The 19,015-nt window shown below is 44.0% G+C and overlaps 1 protein-coding gene across 1 annotated transcript; it reads right to left on the bottom strand.

Annotated features, from left to right (window-relative positions):
- Positions 1 to 10,036: 10,036 nt before the first annotated feature.
- Positions 10,037 to 15,968, bottom strand: prr16 (proline rich 16; the record flags this gene model as incomplete). Its single annotated transcript, XM_079826888.1, has 2 exons — positions 10,037 to 10,609; positions 15,834 to 15,968. The coding sequence occupies 2 exons, from the start codon at positions 15,966 to 15,968 to the stop codon at positions 10,037 to 10,039; spliced, it is 708 nt and encodes a 235-aa protein (XP_079683014.1).
- Between the last annotated feature and the right edge of the window lie 3,047 nt (positions 15,969 to 19,015).

The raw sequence follows: 19,015 nt of genomic DNA, 5'->3' as shown, positions 1-19,015 counted from the left end.
ACACTCATACAGACACTCAGACGGACGGACAGACAGACACTCATGCAGACAGACAGACACTCAGACAGACGGATGGACGGACAGACACTCATGCAGACACTCAGACAGACGGACGGACGGGCAGACACTCAGACGGACGGACGGACACTCATGCAGACACTCAGACAGACAGACAGACGGACGGACAGACACTCATGCAGACACTCAGACAGACAGACAGACAGACAGACAGACGGACGGACAGACACTCATGCAGACACTCAGACAGACGGACGGACGGACAGACACTCATGCAGACACTCAGACAGACACTCAGACAGACAGACAGACGGACGGACGGACAGACACTCATGCAGACACTAAGACAGACAGACGGACGGACGGACAGACACTCATGCAGACACTCAGACAGACACTCAGACAGACAGACAGACGGACGGACAGACACTCATGCAGACACTCAGACAGACGGACGGACGGACGGACAGACACTCATGCAGACACTCAGACAGACGGACGGACGGACGGACGGACACTCATACAGACACTCAGACAGACAGACGGACGGAGAGACAGACACTCATGCAGACACTCAGACAGATGGACGGACGGACGGACAGACACTCATGCAGACACTCAGACAGACAGACGGACGGACGGACGGACAGACACTCATGCAGACACTCAGACAGATGGACGGACGGACGGACAGACACTCATGCAGACACTCAGACAGACAGACGGACGGACAGACGGACGGACAGACAGACGGACGGACGGACATACACTCATGCAGACACTCAGACAGACGGACGGACGGACAGACACTCATAAAGACACTCAGACAGATGGACGGACGGACGGACAGACACTCATGCAGACACTCAGACAGACACTCAGACAGACAGACGGACGGACAGACAGACGGACGGACGGACATACACTCATGCAGACACTCAGACAGACGGACGGACGGACAGACACTCATAAAGACACTCAGACAGACAGACGGACGGACAGAAACTCATGCAGACACTCAGACAGACAGACAGACGGACGGACAGACACTCATGCAGACACTCAGACAGACGGACGGACGGACAGACACTCATGCAGACACTCAGACAGACGGACGGACGGACAGACACTCATGCAGACACTCAGACAGACGGACAGACACTCATAAAGACACTCAGACAGACAGACGGACGGACAGACAGACTGACAGACACTCATACAGACACTCACACAGACAGACGGACGGACGGATACAGACGGACGGACAGACAGACACTCATATAGACGGACGGACAGACAGACAGACACTCATACAGACACTCAGACAGCACACACACAGACAGACGGACGGACAGACATACAGACAGCCGGACGGACGGATAGACACTCAGACAGACAGACGGACGGACGGACAGACAGACACTCAGACAGACAGACGGACGGACAGACACTCATACAGACACTCAGACAGACAGATGGACGGACGGACAGACACTCAGACAGCACACAGACAGACAGACAGACGGACGGATAGACAGACACTCATACAGACACTCAGACAGCACACACACAGACAGACGGACGGAAAGACAGACACTCAGACAGACGGACGGACAGACAGACACTCATACAGACACTCAGATAGACAGACGGACGGACAGACACTCAGACAGACAGACGGACGGACGGACAGACAGACAGACACTCAGACAGACAGACAGACAGACGGACAAATAGACACTCATACAGACACTCAGACAGACAGATGGACGGACGGACAGACACTCATACAGACACTCAGACGGACAGACAGACGGACGGACAGACAGACAGACAGACACTCAGACGGACAGACAGACGGACAGACAGACAGACACTCAGAGGGACGGACAGACACTCAGACAGCACAAGAACAGACAGACAGACAGATGGACGGATGGATAGACAGACGGACAGACAGACAGACAGACAGACATTCATACAGACAGACGGACGGACGGACAGACAGATGGATGGACGGACAGACAGACACTCATACAGACACTCAGACAGACGGACGGATAGACAGACAGTAAGACAGACGGACAGATAGACACTCAGACGGACGGACGGACAGACAGTCATACAGACACTCAGACAGACGGATGGACAGACACAGATGGACAGACAGACGGACAGATAGACACTCAGACAGACGGACAGACATGGACGGAGGGACAGACAGACAGACGGATAGACAGACACACAGACAGACGGACGGACAGAGAGACAAACAGACAGATGGATAGACACAGACAGACAGACAGACAGACGGAGAGATGGATAGACACAGACAGACGGACAGACAGAGAGAGACAGACGGACAGACAGAGAGACAAACAGACAGATGGATAGACACAAACAGACGGACGGACAGACAGACGGATAGACAGACACACAGACAGACGGACAGACAGAGAGACAAACAGTCAGATGGATAGACACAGACAGACAGACAGACAGACGGAGAGATGGATAGACACAGACAGACGGACGGACAGAGAGAGACAGACGGACAGACAGACAGACAGATGGACGGACAGAGAGAGACAGACGGACAGACAGACAGACGGACAGACAGAGAGACAAACAGACAGATGGATAGACACAGACAGACAGACGGACAGATGGATAGATACAGACAGACGAACGGACAGAGAGACAGACGGACAGACAGATACTCAGAAAGACAGACGGACAGACAGAGAGACAGACAGACAGATACTCAGAAAGACAGACGGACAGACAGAGAGACAGACAGATACTCAGAAAGACAGACAGACAGATGGATAGACACAGACAAACACACACACACAGACGGACAGACAGATACTCAGAAAGACAGACAGAGAGACAGACAGACAGATACTCAGAAAGACAGACAGACAAACACACAGACAGACGGACAGACAGACAGACGGACAGACAGATATTCAGAAAGACAGATGGACAGACAGAGAGACAGCCGGACAGATGGATAGATACAGACAGACACACACACAGACAGATGGACAGACAGGCACTCAGAAAGACAGACGGACAGACAGAGAGACAGACGGACAGACAGATACTCAGAAAGACAGATGGACAGCAGACAGACAGATGATAGACACAGACACACACACACACACACACACACACACACACACAGACATATGGACAGACCGACAGACGGACAGACAGATACTCAGAAAGACAGACGGACAGACAGACAGATGGATAGACACAGACAGACACACAGACGGATAGACAGATACTCAGAAAGACAGACAGATTCTCAGAAAGAAAGACGGACAGACAGAGAGACAGACGGACAGATGGATAGACACAGACACACACAGACAGACACACACACAGACAGACGGACTGACAGATACTCAGAAAGACAGACGGACAGACAGAGAGACAGACGGACAGATGGATAGACACAGACAGACACACACACACACACACACACACACACACACACGGACAGATGGATAGACACAGACAGACACACACACACACACAGACACTCAGACAGATGCACATACAGACAGACACTCAGACGGACGGACAGACAGACGGACAGACAGATACTCAGAAAAACAGACGGACGGATAGAGAGACAGACGGACAGATGGACAGATGACAGAGAGACAGACGGACAGATGGATAGAGACAGACGGACGGACAGACAGACAGACATATACTCAGAAAGACAGATATACACTCAGAAAGACAGACGGACGGACAGAGAGACAGATGGATAGACACAGACAGACACACACACTCAGACACACGGATGGACAGACACTCAGACAGACAGACACACACACACACACACACACACACACACACACAGACAGATGGATAGACACAGACAGACACACACACAGACGGTCAGACAGACACACACACACACACACACACACACACACACACACACACACACACACACACACACAGACAGACAGACAGACACTCAGACAGACACACAGAAGGACAAACAGACACACACAAACACACACACACACACACACACACACACACACACACACACACACACACACACACACACACACAGACAGACAGACACTCAGACAGACACACAGAAGGACAAACAGACACACACAAACACACACACAGACGGACGACAGAGAGACAGACGGACGGAGAGACACACAGACGGACAGACAGACAGCCAGACGGACAGCCAGAAACACAAGATGGACAGACAGACAGATAGACAGAAACACAGAGAGGCAGACAGACAGAAAGACACACACACACACAGACAGACAGACAGAGAGAGAGACGGACAGACAGACAGTTGATCATCATGACGCTCATCATGAAATGAGATGCTGGTGTGTAGGAGACACTCATGAGAAATATTGATTTCTGTCCTACATAACTGCAGGAAATCAGACTCAAACTGTGTTTTATAACGTTTGACTGTGAGATCCACTGACAGAAGAGCATGTTTTAGGAACATAAACACTCCATTTGATTTCTTCCATGCACAAGTAGTAACATTTAAAACACAGATCCAATTGAACAGTTTGACGATGTGTGAAGATGAGCATTAGCACGATAACCAGCCGCTCCACGAGAGGAGATCCTGAACGCTCTTACCGCTCAACGTCTTCTGTCCTTTCTCCGTCTGGTGCTCGCCAAACAGACACAAGACATACACTCAGAAAGACAGACATACACTCAGAAAGACAGACATACACTCAGAAAGACAGACATACACTCAGAAAGACAGACATATACTCAGAAAGACAGACATACACTCAGAAAGACAGACATATACTCAGAAAGACAGACATACACTCAGAAAGACAGACATACACTCAGAAAGACAGACATACACTCAGAAAGACAGACATACACTCAGAAAGACAGACATATACTCAGAAAGACAGACATACACTCAGAAAGACAGACATATACTCAGAAAGACAGACATACACTCAGAAAGACCGACATACACTCAGAAAGACAGACATACACTCAGAAAGACAGACATATACTCAGAAAGACAGACATACACTCAGAAAGACAGACATACACTCAGAAAGACAGACATACACTCAGAAAGACAGACATACACTCAGAAAGACGACAGACATACACTCAGAAAGACAGACATACACTCAGAAAGACAGACATATACTCAGAAAGACAGACATATACTCAGAAAGACAGACATACACTCAGAAAGACAGACATATACTCAGAAAGACAGACACATACTCAGAAAGACAGACATATACTCAGAAAGACAGACATACACTCAGAAAGACAGACATATACTCAGAAAGACAGACATACACTCAGAAAGACAGACATATACTCAGAAAGACAGACATATACTCACAGACATATACTCAGAAAGACAGACATATACTCAGAAAGACAGACATACACTCAGAAAGACAGACATATACTCAGAAAGACAGACATATACTCAGAAAGACAGACATATACTCAGAAAGACAGACATACACTCAGAAAGACAGACATATACTCAGAAAGACAGACATACACTCAGAAAGACAGACATATACTCAGAAAGACAGACATATACTCACAGACATATACTCAGAAAGAGACATATACTCAGAAAGACAGACATACACTCAGAAAGACAGACATATACTCAGAAAGACAGACATATACTCAGAAAGACAGACATACACTCAGAAAGACAGACATACACTACACTCAGAAAGACAGACATACACTCAGAAAGACAGACATATACTCAGAAAGACAGACATACACTCAGAAAGACAGACATATACTCAGAAAGACAGACATACACTCAGAAAGACAGACATACACTCAGAAAGACAGACATACACTCAGAAAGACAGACATATACTCAGAAAGACAGACATATACTCAGAAAGACAGACATATACTCAGAAAGACAGACATATACTCAGAAAGACAGACATACACTCAGAAAGACAGACATATACTCAGAAAGACAGACATATACTCAGAAAGACGACAGACATACACTCAGAAAGACAGACATACACTCAGAAAGACAGACATATACTCAGAAAGACAGACATATACTCAGAAAGACAGACATACACTCAGAAAGACAGACATACACTCCACACTCAGAAAGACAGACATATACTCAGAAAGACAGACATACACTCAGAAAGACAGACATATACTCAGAAAGACAGACATATACTCAGAAAGACAGACATACACTCAGAAAGACAGACATACACTCCACACTCAGAAAGACAGACATATACTCAGAAAGACAGACATACACTCAGAAAGACAGACATACACTCAGAAAGACAGACATATCCTCAGAAAGACAGACATACACTCAGAAAGACAGACATATACTCAGAAAGACAGACATACACTCAGAAAGACAGACATATACTCAGAAAGACAGACATACACTCAGAAAGACAGACATACACTCAGAAAGACAGACATACACTCAGAAAGACAGACATACACTCAGAAAGACAGACATACACTCAGAAAGATAGACATACACTCAGAAAGACAGACATATACTCAGAAAGACAGACATATACTCAGAAAGACAGACATACACTCAGAAAGACAGACATACACTCAGAAAGACAGACATATACTCAGAAAGACAGACATATACTCAGAAAGACAGACATATACTCAGAAAGACAGACATACACTCAGAAAGACAGACATATACTCAGAAAGACAGACATATACTCAGAAAGACAGACATATACTCAGAAAGACAGACATACACTCAGAAAGACAGACATATACTCAGAAAGACAGACATATACTCAGAAAGACAGACATACACTCAGAAAGACAGACATATACTCAGAAAGACAGACATATACTCACAGACATATACTCAGAAAGACAGACATATACTCAGAAAGACAGACATACACTCAGAAAGACAGACATATACTCAGAAAGACAGACATATACTCAGAAAGACAGACATACACTCAGAAAGACAGACATACACTCAGAAAGACAGACATATACTCAGAAAGACAGACATACACTCAGAAAGACAGACATATACTCAGAAAGACAGACATACACTCAGAAAGACAGACATACACTCAGAAAGACAGACATACACTCAGAAAGACAGACATATACTCAGAAAGACAGACATATACTCAGAAAGACAGACATATACTCAGAAAGACAGACATATACTCAGAAAGACAGATATACACTCAGAAAGACAGACATACACTCAGAAAGACAGACATACACTCAGAAAGACAGACATACACTCAGAAAGACAGACATATACTCAGAAAGACAGACATATACTCAGAAAGACAGACATACACTCAGAAAGACAGACATACACTCCACACTCAGAAAGACAGACATATACTCAGAAAGACAGACATACACTCAGAAAGACAGACATACACTCAGAAAGACAGACATATCCTCAGAAAGACAGACATACACTCAGAAAGACAGACATATACTCAGAAAGACAGACATACACTCAGAAAGACAGACATATACTCAGAAAGACAGACATACACTCAGAAAGACAGACATACACTCAGAAAGACAGACATACACTCAGAAAGACAGACATATACTCAGAAAGACAGACATACACTCAGAAAGACAGACATACACTCAGAAAGACAGACATATACTCAGAAAGACAGACATACACTCAGAAAGATAGACATACACTCAGAAAGACAGACATATACTCAGAAAGACCGACATACACTCAGAAAGACAGACATACACTCAGAAAGACAGACATACACTCAGAAAGACAGACATATACTCAGAAAGACAGACATATACTCAGAAAGACAGACATACACTCAGAAAGACAGACATATACTCAGAAAGATAGACATACACTCAGAAAGACAGACATATACTCAGAAAGACAGACATATACTCAGAAAGACAGACATACACTCAGAAAGACAGACATACACTCAGAAAGACAGATATACACTCAGAAAGACAGACATATACTCAGAAAGACAGACATATACTCAGAAAGACAGACATACACTCAGAAAGACAGACATACACTCAGAAAGACAGATATACACTCAGAAAGACAGACATATACTCAGAAAGACAGACATATACTCAGAAAGACAGACATACACTCAGAAAGACAGACATACACTCAGAAAGACAGATATACACTCAGAAAGACAGACATACACTCAGAAAGACAGACATATACTCAGAAAGACAGACAAATACTCAGAAAGACAGACATACACTCAGAAAGACAGACATACACTCAGAAAGACAGACATACACTCAGAAAGACAGACATATACTCAGAAAGACAGACATATACTCAGAAAGACAGACATACACTCAGAAAGACAGACATATACTCAGAAAGACAGACATACACTCAGAAAGACAGACATACACTCAGAAAGACAGACATATACTCAGAAAGACAGACATACACTCAGAAAGACAGACATACACTCAGAAAGACAGACATACACTCAGAAAGACAGACATATACTCAGAAAGACAGACATACACTCAGAAAGACAGACATATACTCAGAAAGACAGACATATACTCAGAAAGACAGACAGACAGACACACACACACACACAGACAGACGGACAGATGGATAGACACAGACAGACACAGACACACACACACAGACAGACGGACAGATGGATAGACACAGACAGACACAGACACACACACACAGACAGACGGACAGATGGATAGACACAGACAGACACAGACACACACACACACACACACACACACACACACACAGACACACAGACGGACGGACAGAGAAACAGACGGATAGACACAGACAGACACACACGCACACTCAGACACACGAATGGACAGACACTCAGACAGACGGACAGACAGACACTCAGACAGACAGACAGACAGACAGACACACACACAGACAGACGGACAGACGGATAGACACAGACATACACACACACACACACACACACACACACACACAGACGGTCAGACAGACCCACACACAGACAGACACACACAGACACACACACACACACACACACACACACAGACGGACGGACAGACAGAGAGACAGACGGACAGATGGATAGACACAGACAGACACACACACTCAGACACACGGATGGACAGACACTCAGACAGACGGACAGACAGACAGACAGACAGACAGACATTCAGACAGACAGACAGACAGACAGACACACACACAGACAGACGGACAGATGGATAGACACAGACACACACACACACACACACAGACGGACGGACAGAGAGACAGACGGACAGATGGATAGACACACACACTCAGACACACGGATGGACAGACACTCAGACAGACGGACAGACAGACACTCAGACAGACACACACAGACACACACACACACACACACACACACACACACACAGACAGACGGACAGATGGATAGACACAGACAGACACACACACAGACAGACGGTCGGTCAGACAGACACACACACACACACACACACACACACACACACAGACAGACGGACAAGGAGACAGATGGACGGACAGACGGACGGAGAGACACACAGACGGACAGACAGATAGACAGACAGCCAGACGGACAGCCAGATAGACAGACAGCCAGACGGACAGCCAGACGGACAGCCAGATAGACAGACAGCCAGACGGACAGCCAGAAACACAAGATGGACAGACAGACAGACAGAAACACAGAGAGGCAGACAGACAGACAGACACACACACACACAGACAGACAGAGAGAGAGAGAGACGGACAGACAGACAGTTGAGCATCATGACGATCAAACACAGATCCAATTGAACAGTTTGACGATGTGTGAAGATGAGCATTAGCACGATAACCATCCGCTCCACGAGAGGAGATCCTGAACGCTCTTACCGCTCAACATCTCGTTCCTCCGTCTGGGGCTCGCCAAACAAAAGGAAACTATAGAGACTGGTGTCATCAAACGGTGGTGCTGGTGGACTTGCGTAGGATGGTCTTCTGTGGTTTCTGCGAGGGGAAGGCGAGGCCGCCGTTCTCCAGGAGCGCCGAGCACTGATGGACCGGACTGGGCTTGGGATCGCTCAGCTCGGAGTGTAAGTGCAGATCTGTGCTGTTCATGTCGTACTGCAGGTCACAATCCGGGCAGTAGCCGTGGTACTGGACCTTCTCACTGAAGCGGACCCGCTCCCTCGTGGTCTGAGGACAGCGGCTCGGGTGGCCCTTCTCGCCCTTCAGGCTGATGGAGAGTCCGTTCCGCATGGGCGAGCCGTTGGCCGTGATCTGGGCCGGGGCGGAGCGGGGCGGAGGGAGCGGAGGCGTGGGTCTCTTCAGAACCGTGAGGACGGCGGGAGAACCCGGCCCCGGTCTGAAGAGCGTCTCCTCGGGGTAGATCTTGATGCGGTCGGCGCTGGAGGCCGTGGTGGTGGTGGTGGTGCTGCTGGAGCTGCTGTTGAGCGTGTCCGTCTTTGAACTGTCCATCAGCTCCTCTTCCAGGTGAAGATCCGACGTCAGGCAGTCGATCTCCTGAACCACCTGAGAAACACAATGAGAGTCACAACTAGTGTTAGACCGATATATCGGCCGATATTTTTACGTGTCTCGGCCGATATAAAGCTGCTACGTTCGCTGATATTTTTCCCCCTGCATTATTTCCAGACAGGCGTCCACAGGGCAGCTCTCACCGTCTTCAAACTCTCTCGCTCTCCCTCGCGCATATTAATCAAAATCAGCTGAGAATTGACACGATGGTAAAAGGTGGAAAGACTGAAGCTTCACGTGGAGCATTGGGAGATTTTCTCCTGAATTACAGCTGGTGTTGCTCCACAAGAGATTCAGTGAAGTGCACCTACACTCTCAACAATGCTGGGTTAAAAATAACCCAAGTTGGGTTGAAAATGGACTAACCCATCAATTGGGTTGTTTTAAGCAAACTTTTAACCCAACCGCTGGGTCAAAACAACCCAATTGCTGGGTTAGTCCATATTCAACCCAACTTGGGTTATTTTTAGCCCAGCATTTTTTAGAGTGTAGCCATTAAATGACTAGGTTGTAAATAGTTTTAAAGTAAGTATAGTACAGTCAGTGTGCACTTTATTATGCTGCTCGCTTGTTGATACTGTGAGCAATAGTGTCATTATTTTATTTATGCTTAAATATTTATTTTCAGAATTTATTTTCACCACTGAACTCTTTTTTTTTTTTAGTTCAATAAATGTTCTTTTTTTAAATTTTAAATTGTTATCATCCTGATCATTGTGTCATTTTTATGATGTAAATTGAGGGAGCAAAAGCAGTTTCGGCTCCAAATATCGGCTCAAGAGAATCTGCAGCCCGTATCGGCATCGGCTGAGGCTGATGGAAAAAATCGGTATCGGCACTAAAAAAAATCCATATCGGTCGATCCCTAAGTCAGATATTGCGAACCCTTGCGATGTGTACATTTGCGATATATTGCGCAGCCCTAGTTCTGACTAGGGATCGACCGATATGGATTTTTTTAGTGCCGATAACGATTTTTTCCCATCAGCCTCAGCCGATGCCGATACGAGCTGCAGATTTTCTTGAGCCGATATTTGGAGCCGAAACTGCTTTTGCTCCCTCAATTTACAACATAAAAATGACACAATGATCAGGATGATAACAATTTAAAATGTACAATTTAAAAAAGGAACATTTATTGAACTAAAAAAAAACAATATTTATAACAATATTTTATAAAAACAGGTGAGGTACAAATAGAAAAAAAAGAGTTCAGTGGTGAAAATAAATTCTGAAAATAAATATTTAAGCATAAATAAAATAATGACACTATTGCACACAATATCAACAAGCGAGCAGCATAATAAAGTGCACACTGACTGTACTATACTTCAGTTAAAACTATTTACAACCTAGTCATTTAATGGCTACACTCTAAAAAATGCTGGGCTAAAAATAACCCAAGTTGGGTTGAATATGGACTAACCCAGCAATTGGGTTGTTTTGACCCAGCGGTTGGGTTAAATGTTTGCTTAAAACAACCCAATTGATGGGTTAGTCCATTTTCAACACAACTTGGGTTATTTTTAACCCAGCATTGTTGAGAGTGTAGGTGCACTTCACTGAATCTCTTGTGGAGCAACACCAGCTGTAATTCAGGAGAAATCTCCCAATGCTCCACGTGAAACTTCAGTCTTTCCACCTTTTACCATCGTGTCAATTCTCAGCTGATTTTGATTAATATGCGCGAGGGAGAGCGAGAGAGTTTGAAGACGGTGAGAGCTGCCCTGTGGACGCCTGTCTGGAAATAATGCAGGGGGAAAAATATTTAGCCGATGCCGATACACGTAAAAAACACGCAAATATCGGCCCGATATATCGGTCTAACACTAATCTGAATGATTTTAATAGGCTACTTTTTAAAAAAAAAGGTTTTAATGCGATATGCGATACGATATATATGCACCACCACCTCTGAACACTTAAAGGTTCTATATGTAGTTCTTGGCTCGTAATCATAGGGGAACCTTTTTTAGTGCTATATAGCACCAATTTTGGTGCTTCAGTGGTTCTTCAGAGGTGCTATACCTTAGTCAAAGAACCGGTGAAGAACCTCTGAAGCACCAAAATTGGTGCTATATAGCACTAAAAAAGGTTCCTCTATGATTACGAGCCAAGAACCATTTTTGGTGCCATATAGAACCTTTTTTTAGAGTGTAGGGCTGCGCAATATATCGAAATATCACAAATGTACATATCGCAAGGGTTCGCAATATCTGAATGATTTTAATAGGCTACTTCAACATTGTGAAAAGTGTAGTTTTAGGTCGACGTGTATAGCAGAGAATAGACTGAGCACACGACTGTTACTCATGTGACTTGCTTGACGTTAAAAATAGTTATTAAACGCAATAACTTGCGAAAAACAACTCCTTGCCGTCTCGCGCTGTCTGACACACACACACCGAAACGTGCGCACGAACGGTTCTTTTTTCGTGTCTTGTTTCACACTCGAACTGTCAAATACACACACAGTTATGTCAAAATGGCCGTCTTGATGAGTAGGGGAGCACGGGGCACAACCTAACACGGGGTTAGTTGTAACACGCATGTTTTAACCCTTTCCACACACGCCAGAATGACGAAACTTACTATATTTACTAGTTGCCATATCAACATTATTTAGAAAAAATAGCACCAAAATTAAAAAAATCTCTGGAAGATATCACTGAACATGTATTTAACCATAGCAAAAGTACATTTCTTACTTGAGTTTATTTTCATCTCTGTTTTTTGTGTTTATTTAAAATAAGACAGATCCGATATTATTGTAATCTTATATCTGTTATTTAACAGTGGAGATGTTCTTTAATGCGGATCTAGAAGACACAAGCCATGATTTATATCCCAGTTGTGCAGGTGGAGTGTGTGTTAACACTGAGCCCCTATTAAAAATATGCCATAATATTCTATACTTTTATGAATTCTTTTGAGAAACCATGAGAAAAGGGTGAATAATGACTGAGAGTTAATGTTCAGATATTATTAATTATTATTATGTTTTGAGCTGTATTTAGCGATGTGTTGGTTGTCAAACTCAAAAATTAGTATATTTTTAATGATTAAAAAATGCCATTATTTTGTTTAAAAAAGTTAATAATTGTATTTTGTTGACAAAATATTTGAGTTTGTCTTGTATATTTTTTTTGATTATATCAAGTCACATGTTAAGCTGTTATTTGCTCATGTTATAATGTACTCCACCTATGGGGCATGTTGTCACATTTCACTTCCATTCTTTCGGGGTAAATCAAGAAAAAAGTAAACACTGTATTAATGAAACAAAACCACATAATTGTGCTAGACATGTGTGACATTAATGTGGGAAACAATAAATACTCTGAACCCAAAGTGGATTTACACAAACTGAGAAAGTCAAAAAGCATTAGGTTGTGCCGCTCTCTCCTATTCATGTAAACGGTTATGCTTTAAAGGGGCTATATGCGTTTTTCTGAAATTTAAACTCGCGACTGACACCTGTGGCCAAAAAACAGAACTGCTCTCATTTTCTGCTCGCTCTCGCAGCGGTGGTGACGTCACATCCGCAGACAGCGCGGGAAAAGACGACCCGCCAGAAAATAGGAAAAATAGGATACAGGCTTATAGGTGCACCCACTGTGAGCGGACAAGGTATCAGTATGCTCATCAGGAGATGTTTGAGTCATAAATGGTCAAATAAAAAGGCAATTGTTACGTTTATTTTGGGGAAAAAGTTGCATATAGCCCCTTTAAGTGAAAGATATCAGTTGGGGAAAGAAATTGATTTTACACACTTAAAGCAATATCGTATCGCCTATCGCATTATTTAACAAGGATATCGAATTTTTCTTCAATATCGCACATCCCTAGTCAGAACGACTGTATTGTGTAAAGCCCTATAGAAATAAAAAGGTAAACTCGCAAAAGAAACTAGATAAAACGGACAGTCTACACTCTAAAAAAAGAGTTTTATATGGCACCAAAAATGGTTATTGGCCCGTAATCATAGAGGAACCTTTTTTAGTGCTATATAGCACCAATTTTGGTGCTTCAGTGGTTCTTCAGAGGTGCTATATAGCACTAAAAAAGGTTCCCCTATGATTACGGACCAAGAACCATTTTTGGTGCCATATAGAACCTTTTTTGTTTAGAGTGTAGTGCCTTTATTTATTCACCGATCAGGCATAACATTATGACCTAATATTGTGTTGGTCCCAAAACAGCTCCAGCCCTGCCTTCTTCCCATAGTGCACCTGGTGCCATGTGTTCCCCAGGTAAGCCACGCACACACACCCGGCCATGCAGTTTTGGAGATGCTCTGACCCAGTCGTCTAGCCGTCGCAATTTGGCCAAACTCGCTCAAATCCTTAAGCTGCCCATTTTTCCTGCTTCTAACACATCAACTCTGAGGACAAAATGTTCACTTGCTGCCTAATATATCCCACCCACTAACAGGAGATCATCAGTGTTATAATGTTATGCCTGATCGGTGTATAGCGCTATAGGGTGAAGAACAATGGTCCCAGTACTGAGCCTTGAGGCACACACTGAACTTGTGATTGATATAATCATGCTAGTAATGCGAGTAAAGTTTTTCGCCTACTCAAAAGAATGTTGTGAAAGTTTGGTTATATAACGGCAATAATGAATCAAATCAATATCTTGTGTCTGAACGTCTCCAGCATTAGTGAGTCACGCATGACCTCTGACGTTCAGTTTAAAGGACACACACGTGTTTTCCATCTAAAAGAGAACATGAGCCAGTTCTGCCATAATACATTTATAGTACAGTACTGAAGAATATGTGTGTGTGTGTGTGTGTGTGTGTGTGTGTGTGTGTGTGTTTCCTCAAATACTGTATAATCATCGCTCACAGATCCCAAGAGCCAAACATTTCTGACTGTCCTAATTCTACAGCACTCACATAAAGATGTGTTTATAACATATACACAAACATACATACAGCAAATTATGTAACTATATGCGATATACTCCAGATACAGTACACTCTTGTAAAGATGTAAAGCAGATCTGATTTCCCCAACGCTCCTCTTGTGAAGGGAACTAACAGCTGACTGACCCATGATGAACACTGAAAATAACAAACAACAACAACAGACGGATGATTGACAGCTGTCAGTGACGCGAATCTGTGGCTCTGGGAGCTTTGTGATGAGGCCTCGATGGACACGAGCATCACTCCAGACCTCACACAGCTCCTCTTCCTCCTCCTCCTCACCTCTTTGAGCTCCTTCGCCACATCCTTCAGGTCTCCTAAGATGTTCTCCAGATCCTTCACGATGCCCCGGATCTGTCGTTTGACTCGAACTTTATTCACGCCTCCGTCCGCGTCCGCCGCCGCGCTCCCGGACATCCTCCGAACCGGACCCGGTCCCGGTCACGGGTGTGCTGCGTGTCCTCTCACGACGATCACACATGTTAACGTTCGCATGTTTTCTTACAGATGGAGAAGAATCTCGAGCAGCGCGTCCCGGTGAACACGCGCATGCGCAGCGCGCTCACAAACACTGATGCTGATGCTGGAAACACAACCTCATGAATCATGAATAATAAAGATATTAGATATGATGATTCAGTGCCCAGCTGACATTTACATTACAGCAGCTCGCACTGATTAATAAACGCATATATATCTGTGGTGATTGAATAAAGAAAAAATAATAATCTAATAGCGCTATAAGCAAATATTTATTTATTTATCTATCAACTCACAACATCTAATAAAGAATAAGACTTTTAATTAAATAACAATGACGTATTTCATATGAAGTATTTTATTATTTGATATTTATTTTTCGTTCAAATGATAGTGAATCTTTTCAGTCAGTATTTTAAGTCATAAACTATGGATTTGAATATTTTATAAATGATGAGTTAAGTTTTATGACAAATGTTGACTTGACAAAGCCAGGTCTGAAAGTTTTAAATAACTTCGAAAAGTTTATACTCAGAGAATGTCAAAAAATGGTACTATCATTTTTAACACAATGTTATCATCTTTAACATGTTGCTAGCATGACTAGCAGCTTGCTAACATGTTTTAACACATTGTTATCAATTTTAACATGTTGCTAACATGGTTGATGTTTTAACATGTTGATATATATGTTTTAACACATTTCTAACATGTTTTAATATGTTATCATGATTAGCATGTTGCTAGGATTTTTAACATGCTGATAAATATGTTTTAGCATTTTACCAACATATCGTTAGCATGATTTAACACGCATTGCTAGCAGGTTGTAAACATGAGTAACATGTTGCTAACATGAGTTATCATGTTGTTATCATGTTTTAACACATTGTTAGCATGTTGTTTAGTTTATATCTCTATCCCCTATATAGTGCATTATCTGATCGTTCCCTTTCCCCTATATAGTGCATTATCTGATCGTTCCCTTTCCCCTATATAGTGCACTGTCTGATCGTTCCCTATCCCCTATATAGTACACTGTCTGATGGTTCCCTATCCCCTATATAGTGCACTGTCTGATGGTTCCCTATCCCCTATATAGTGCACTGTCTGATCAGCCCCTATCCCCTATATAGTGCACTGTCTGATCGTTCTCTATCCCCTATATAGTGCACTGTCTGATGGTTCCCTATCCCCTATATAGTGCACTGTCTGATGGTTCCCTATCCCCTATATAGTGCACTGTCTGATGGTTCCCTATCCCCTATAGAGTGCACTGTCTGATGGTTCCCTATCCCCTATATAGTGCACTGTCTGATCATCCCCTATCCCCTATATAGTGCACTGTCTGATCGTCCCCTATCCCCTATATAGTGCACTGTCTGATGGTTCCCTATCCCCTATATAATGCACTGTCTGATGGTTCCCTATCCCCTATATAGTGCACTGTCTGATGGTTCCCTATCCCCTATATAGTGCACTGTCTGATGGTTCCCTATCCCCTATATAGTGCACTGTCTGATCGTTCCCTATCCCCTATATAATGCACTGTTTGATGGTTCCCTATCCCCTATATAGTGCACTGTCTGATTGTTCCCTATCCCCTATATAGTGCAATGTCTGATCGTTCTATATCCGCTATATAGTGCACCGTCTGATCGTTCCCTATCCCCTATATAGTGCCTTGTCTGATCGTTCCCTATCCCCTATATAGTGCCCTGTCTGATCATCCCCTATAGAGTGCACTGTCTGATGGTTCCCTATCCCCTATATATTGCACTGTCTGATCATCCCCTATCCCCTATAGAGTGCACTGTCTGATGTTCCCTATCCCCTATATAGTGCACTGTCTGATCATCCCCTATCCCCTATAGAGTGCACTGTCTGATGGTTCCCTATCCCCTATATAGTGCACTGTCTGATCATCCCCTATATAGTGCACTGTCTGATCATCCCCTATCCCCTATAGAGTGCACTGTCTGATCATCCCCTATCCCCTATAGAGTGCACTGTCTGATCATCCCCTATCCCCTATATAGTGCACTGTCTGATCATCCCCTATCCCCTATAGAGTGCACTGTCTGATCATCCCCTATCCCCTATAGAGTGCACTGTCTGATCATCCCCTATCCCCTATATAGTGCACTGTCTGATCATCCCCTATCCCCTATATAGTGCACTGTCTGATCATCCCCTATCCCCTATAGAGTGCACTGTCTGATCATCCCCTATCCCCTATATAGTGCACTGTCTGATCATCCCCTATCCCCTATAGAGTGCACTGTCTGATGGTTCCCTATCCCCTATATAGTGCACTGTCTGATCATCCCCTATCCCCTATAGAGTGCACTGTCTGATCATCCCCTATCCCCTATATAGTGCACTGTCTGATCATCCCCTATCCCCTATATAGTGCACTGTCTGATAATCCCCTATATAGTGCACTGTCTGATCGTTCCCTATCCCCTATATAGTGCACTGTCTGATCATCCCCTATCCCCTATAGAGTGCACTGTCTGATCGTTCCCTATCCCCTATAGAGTGCACTGTCTGATGGTTCCCTATTCCCTATATAGTGCACTGTCTGATCATCCCCTATCCCCTATATAGTGCACTGTCTGATAATCCCCTATATAGTGCACTGTCTGATGGTTCCCTATCCCCTATATAGTGCACTGTCTGATCATCCCCTATCCCCTATATAGTGCACTGTCTGATAATCCCCTATATAGTGCACTGTCTGATCGTTCCCTATCCCCTATATAGTGCACTGTCTGATCATCCCCTATCCCCTATATAGTGCACTGTCTGATCGTTCCCTATCCCCTATATAGTGCACTGTCTGATCATCCCCTATCCCCTATATAGTGCACTGTCTGATCATCCCCTATCCCCTATAGAGTGCACTGTCTGATCATCCCCTATCCCCTATATAGTGCACTGTCTGATCATCCCCTATCCCCTATAGAGTGCACTGTCTGATC

This window comes from Gobio gobio (genome assembly GCF_949357685.1).
Source record: "Gobio gobio genome assembly, chromosome: 10".
Lineage (NCBI taxonomy): Eukaryota > Metazoa > Chordata > Actinopteri > Cypriniformes > Gobionidae > Gobio > Gobio gobio.
The sequence above is the reverse complement of the archived record's forward strand: the minus strand, read 5'-3'. Positions and strand labels throughout refer to the sequence as shown.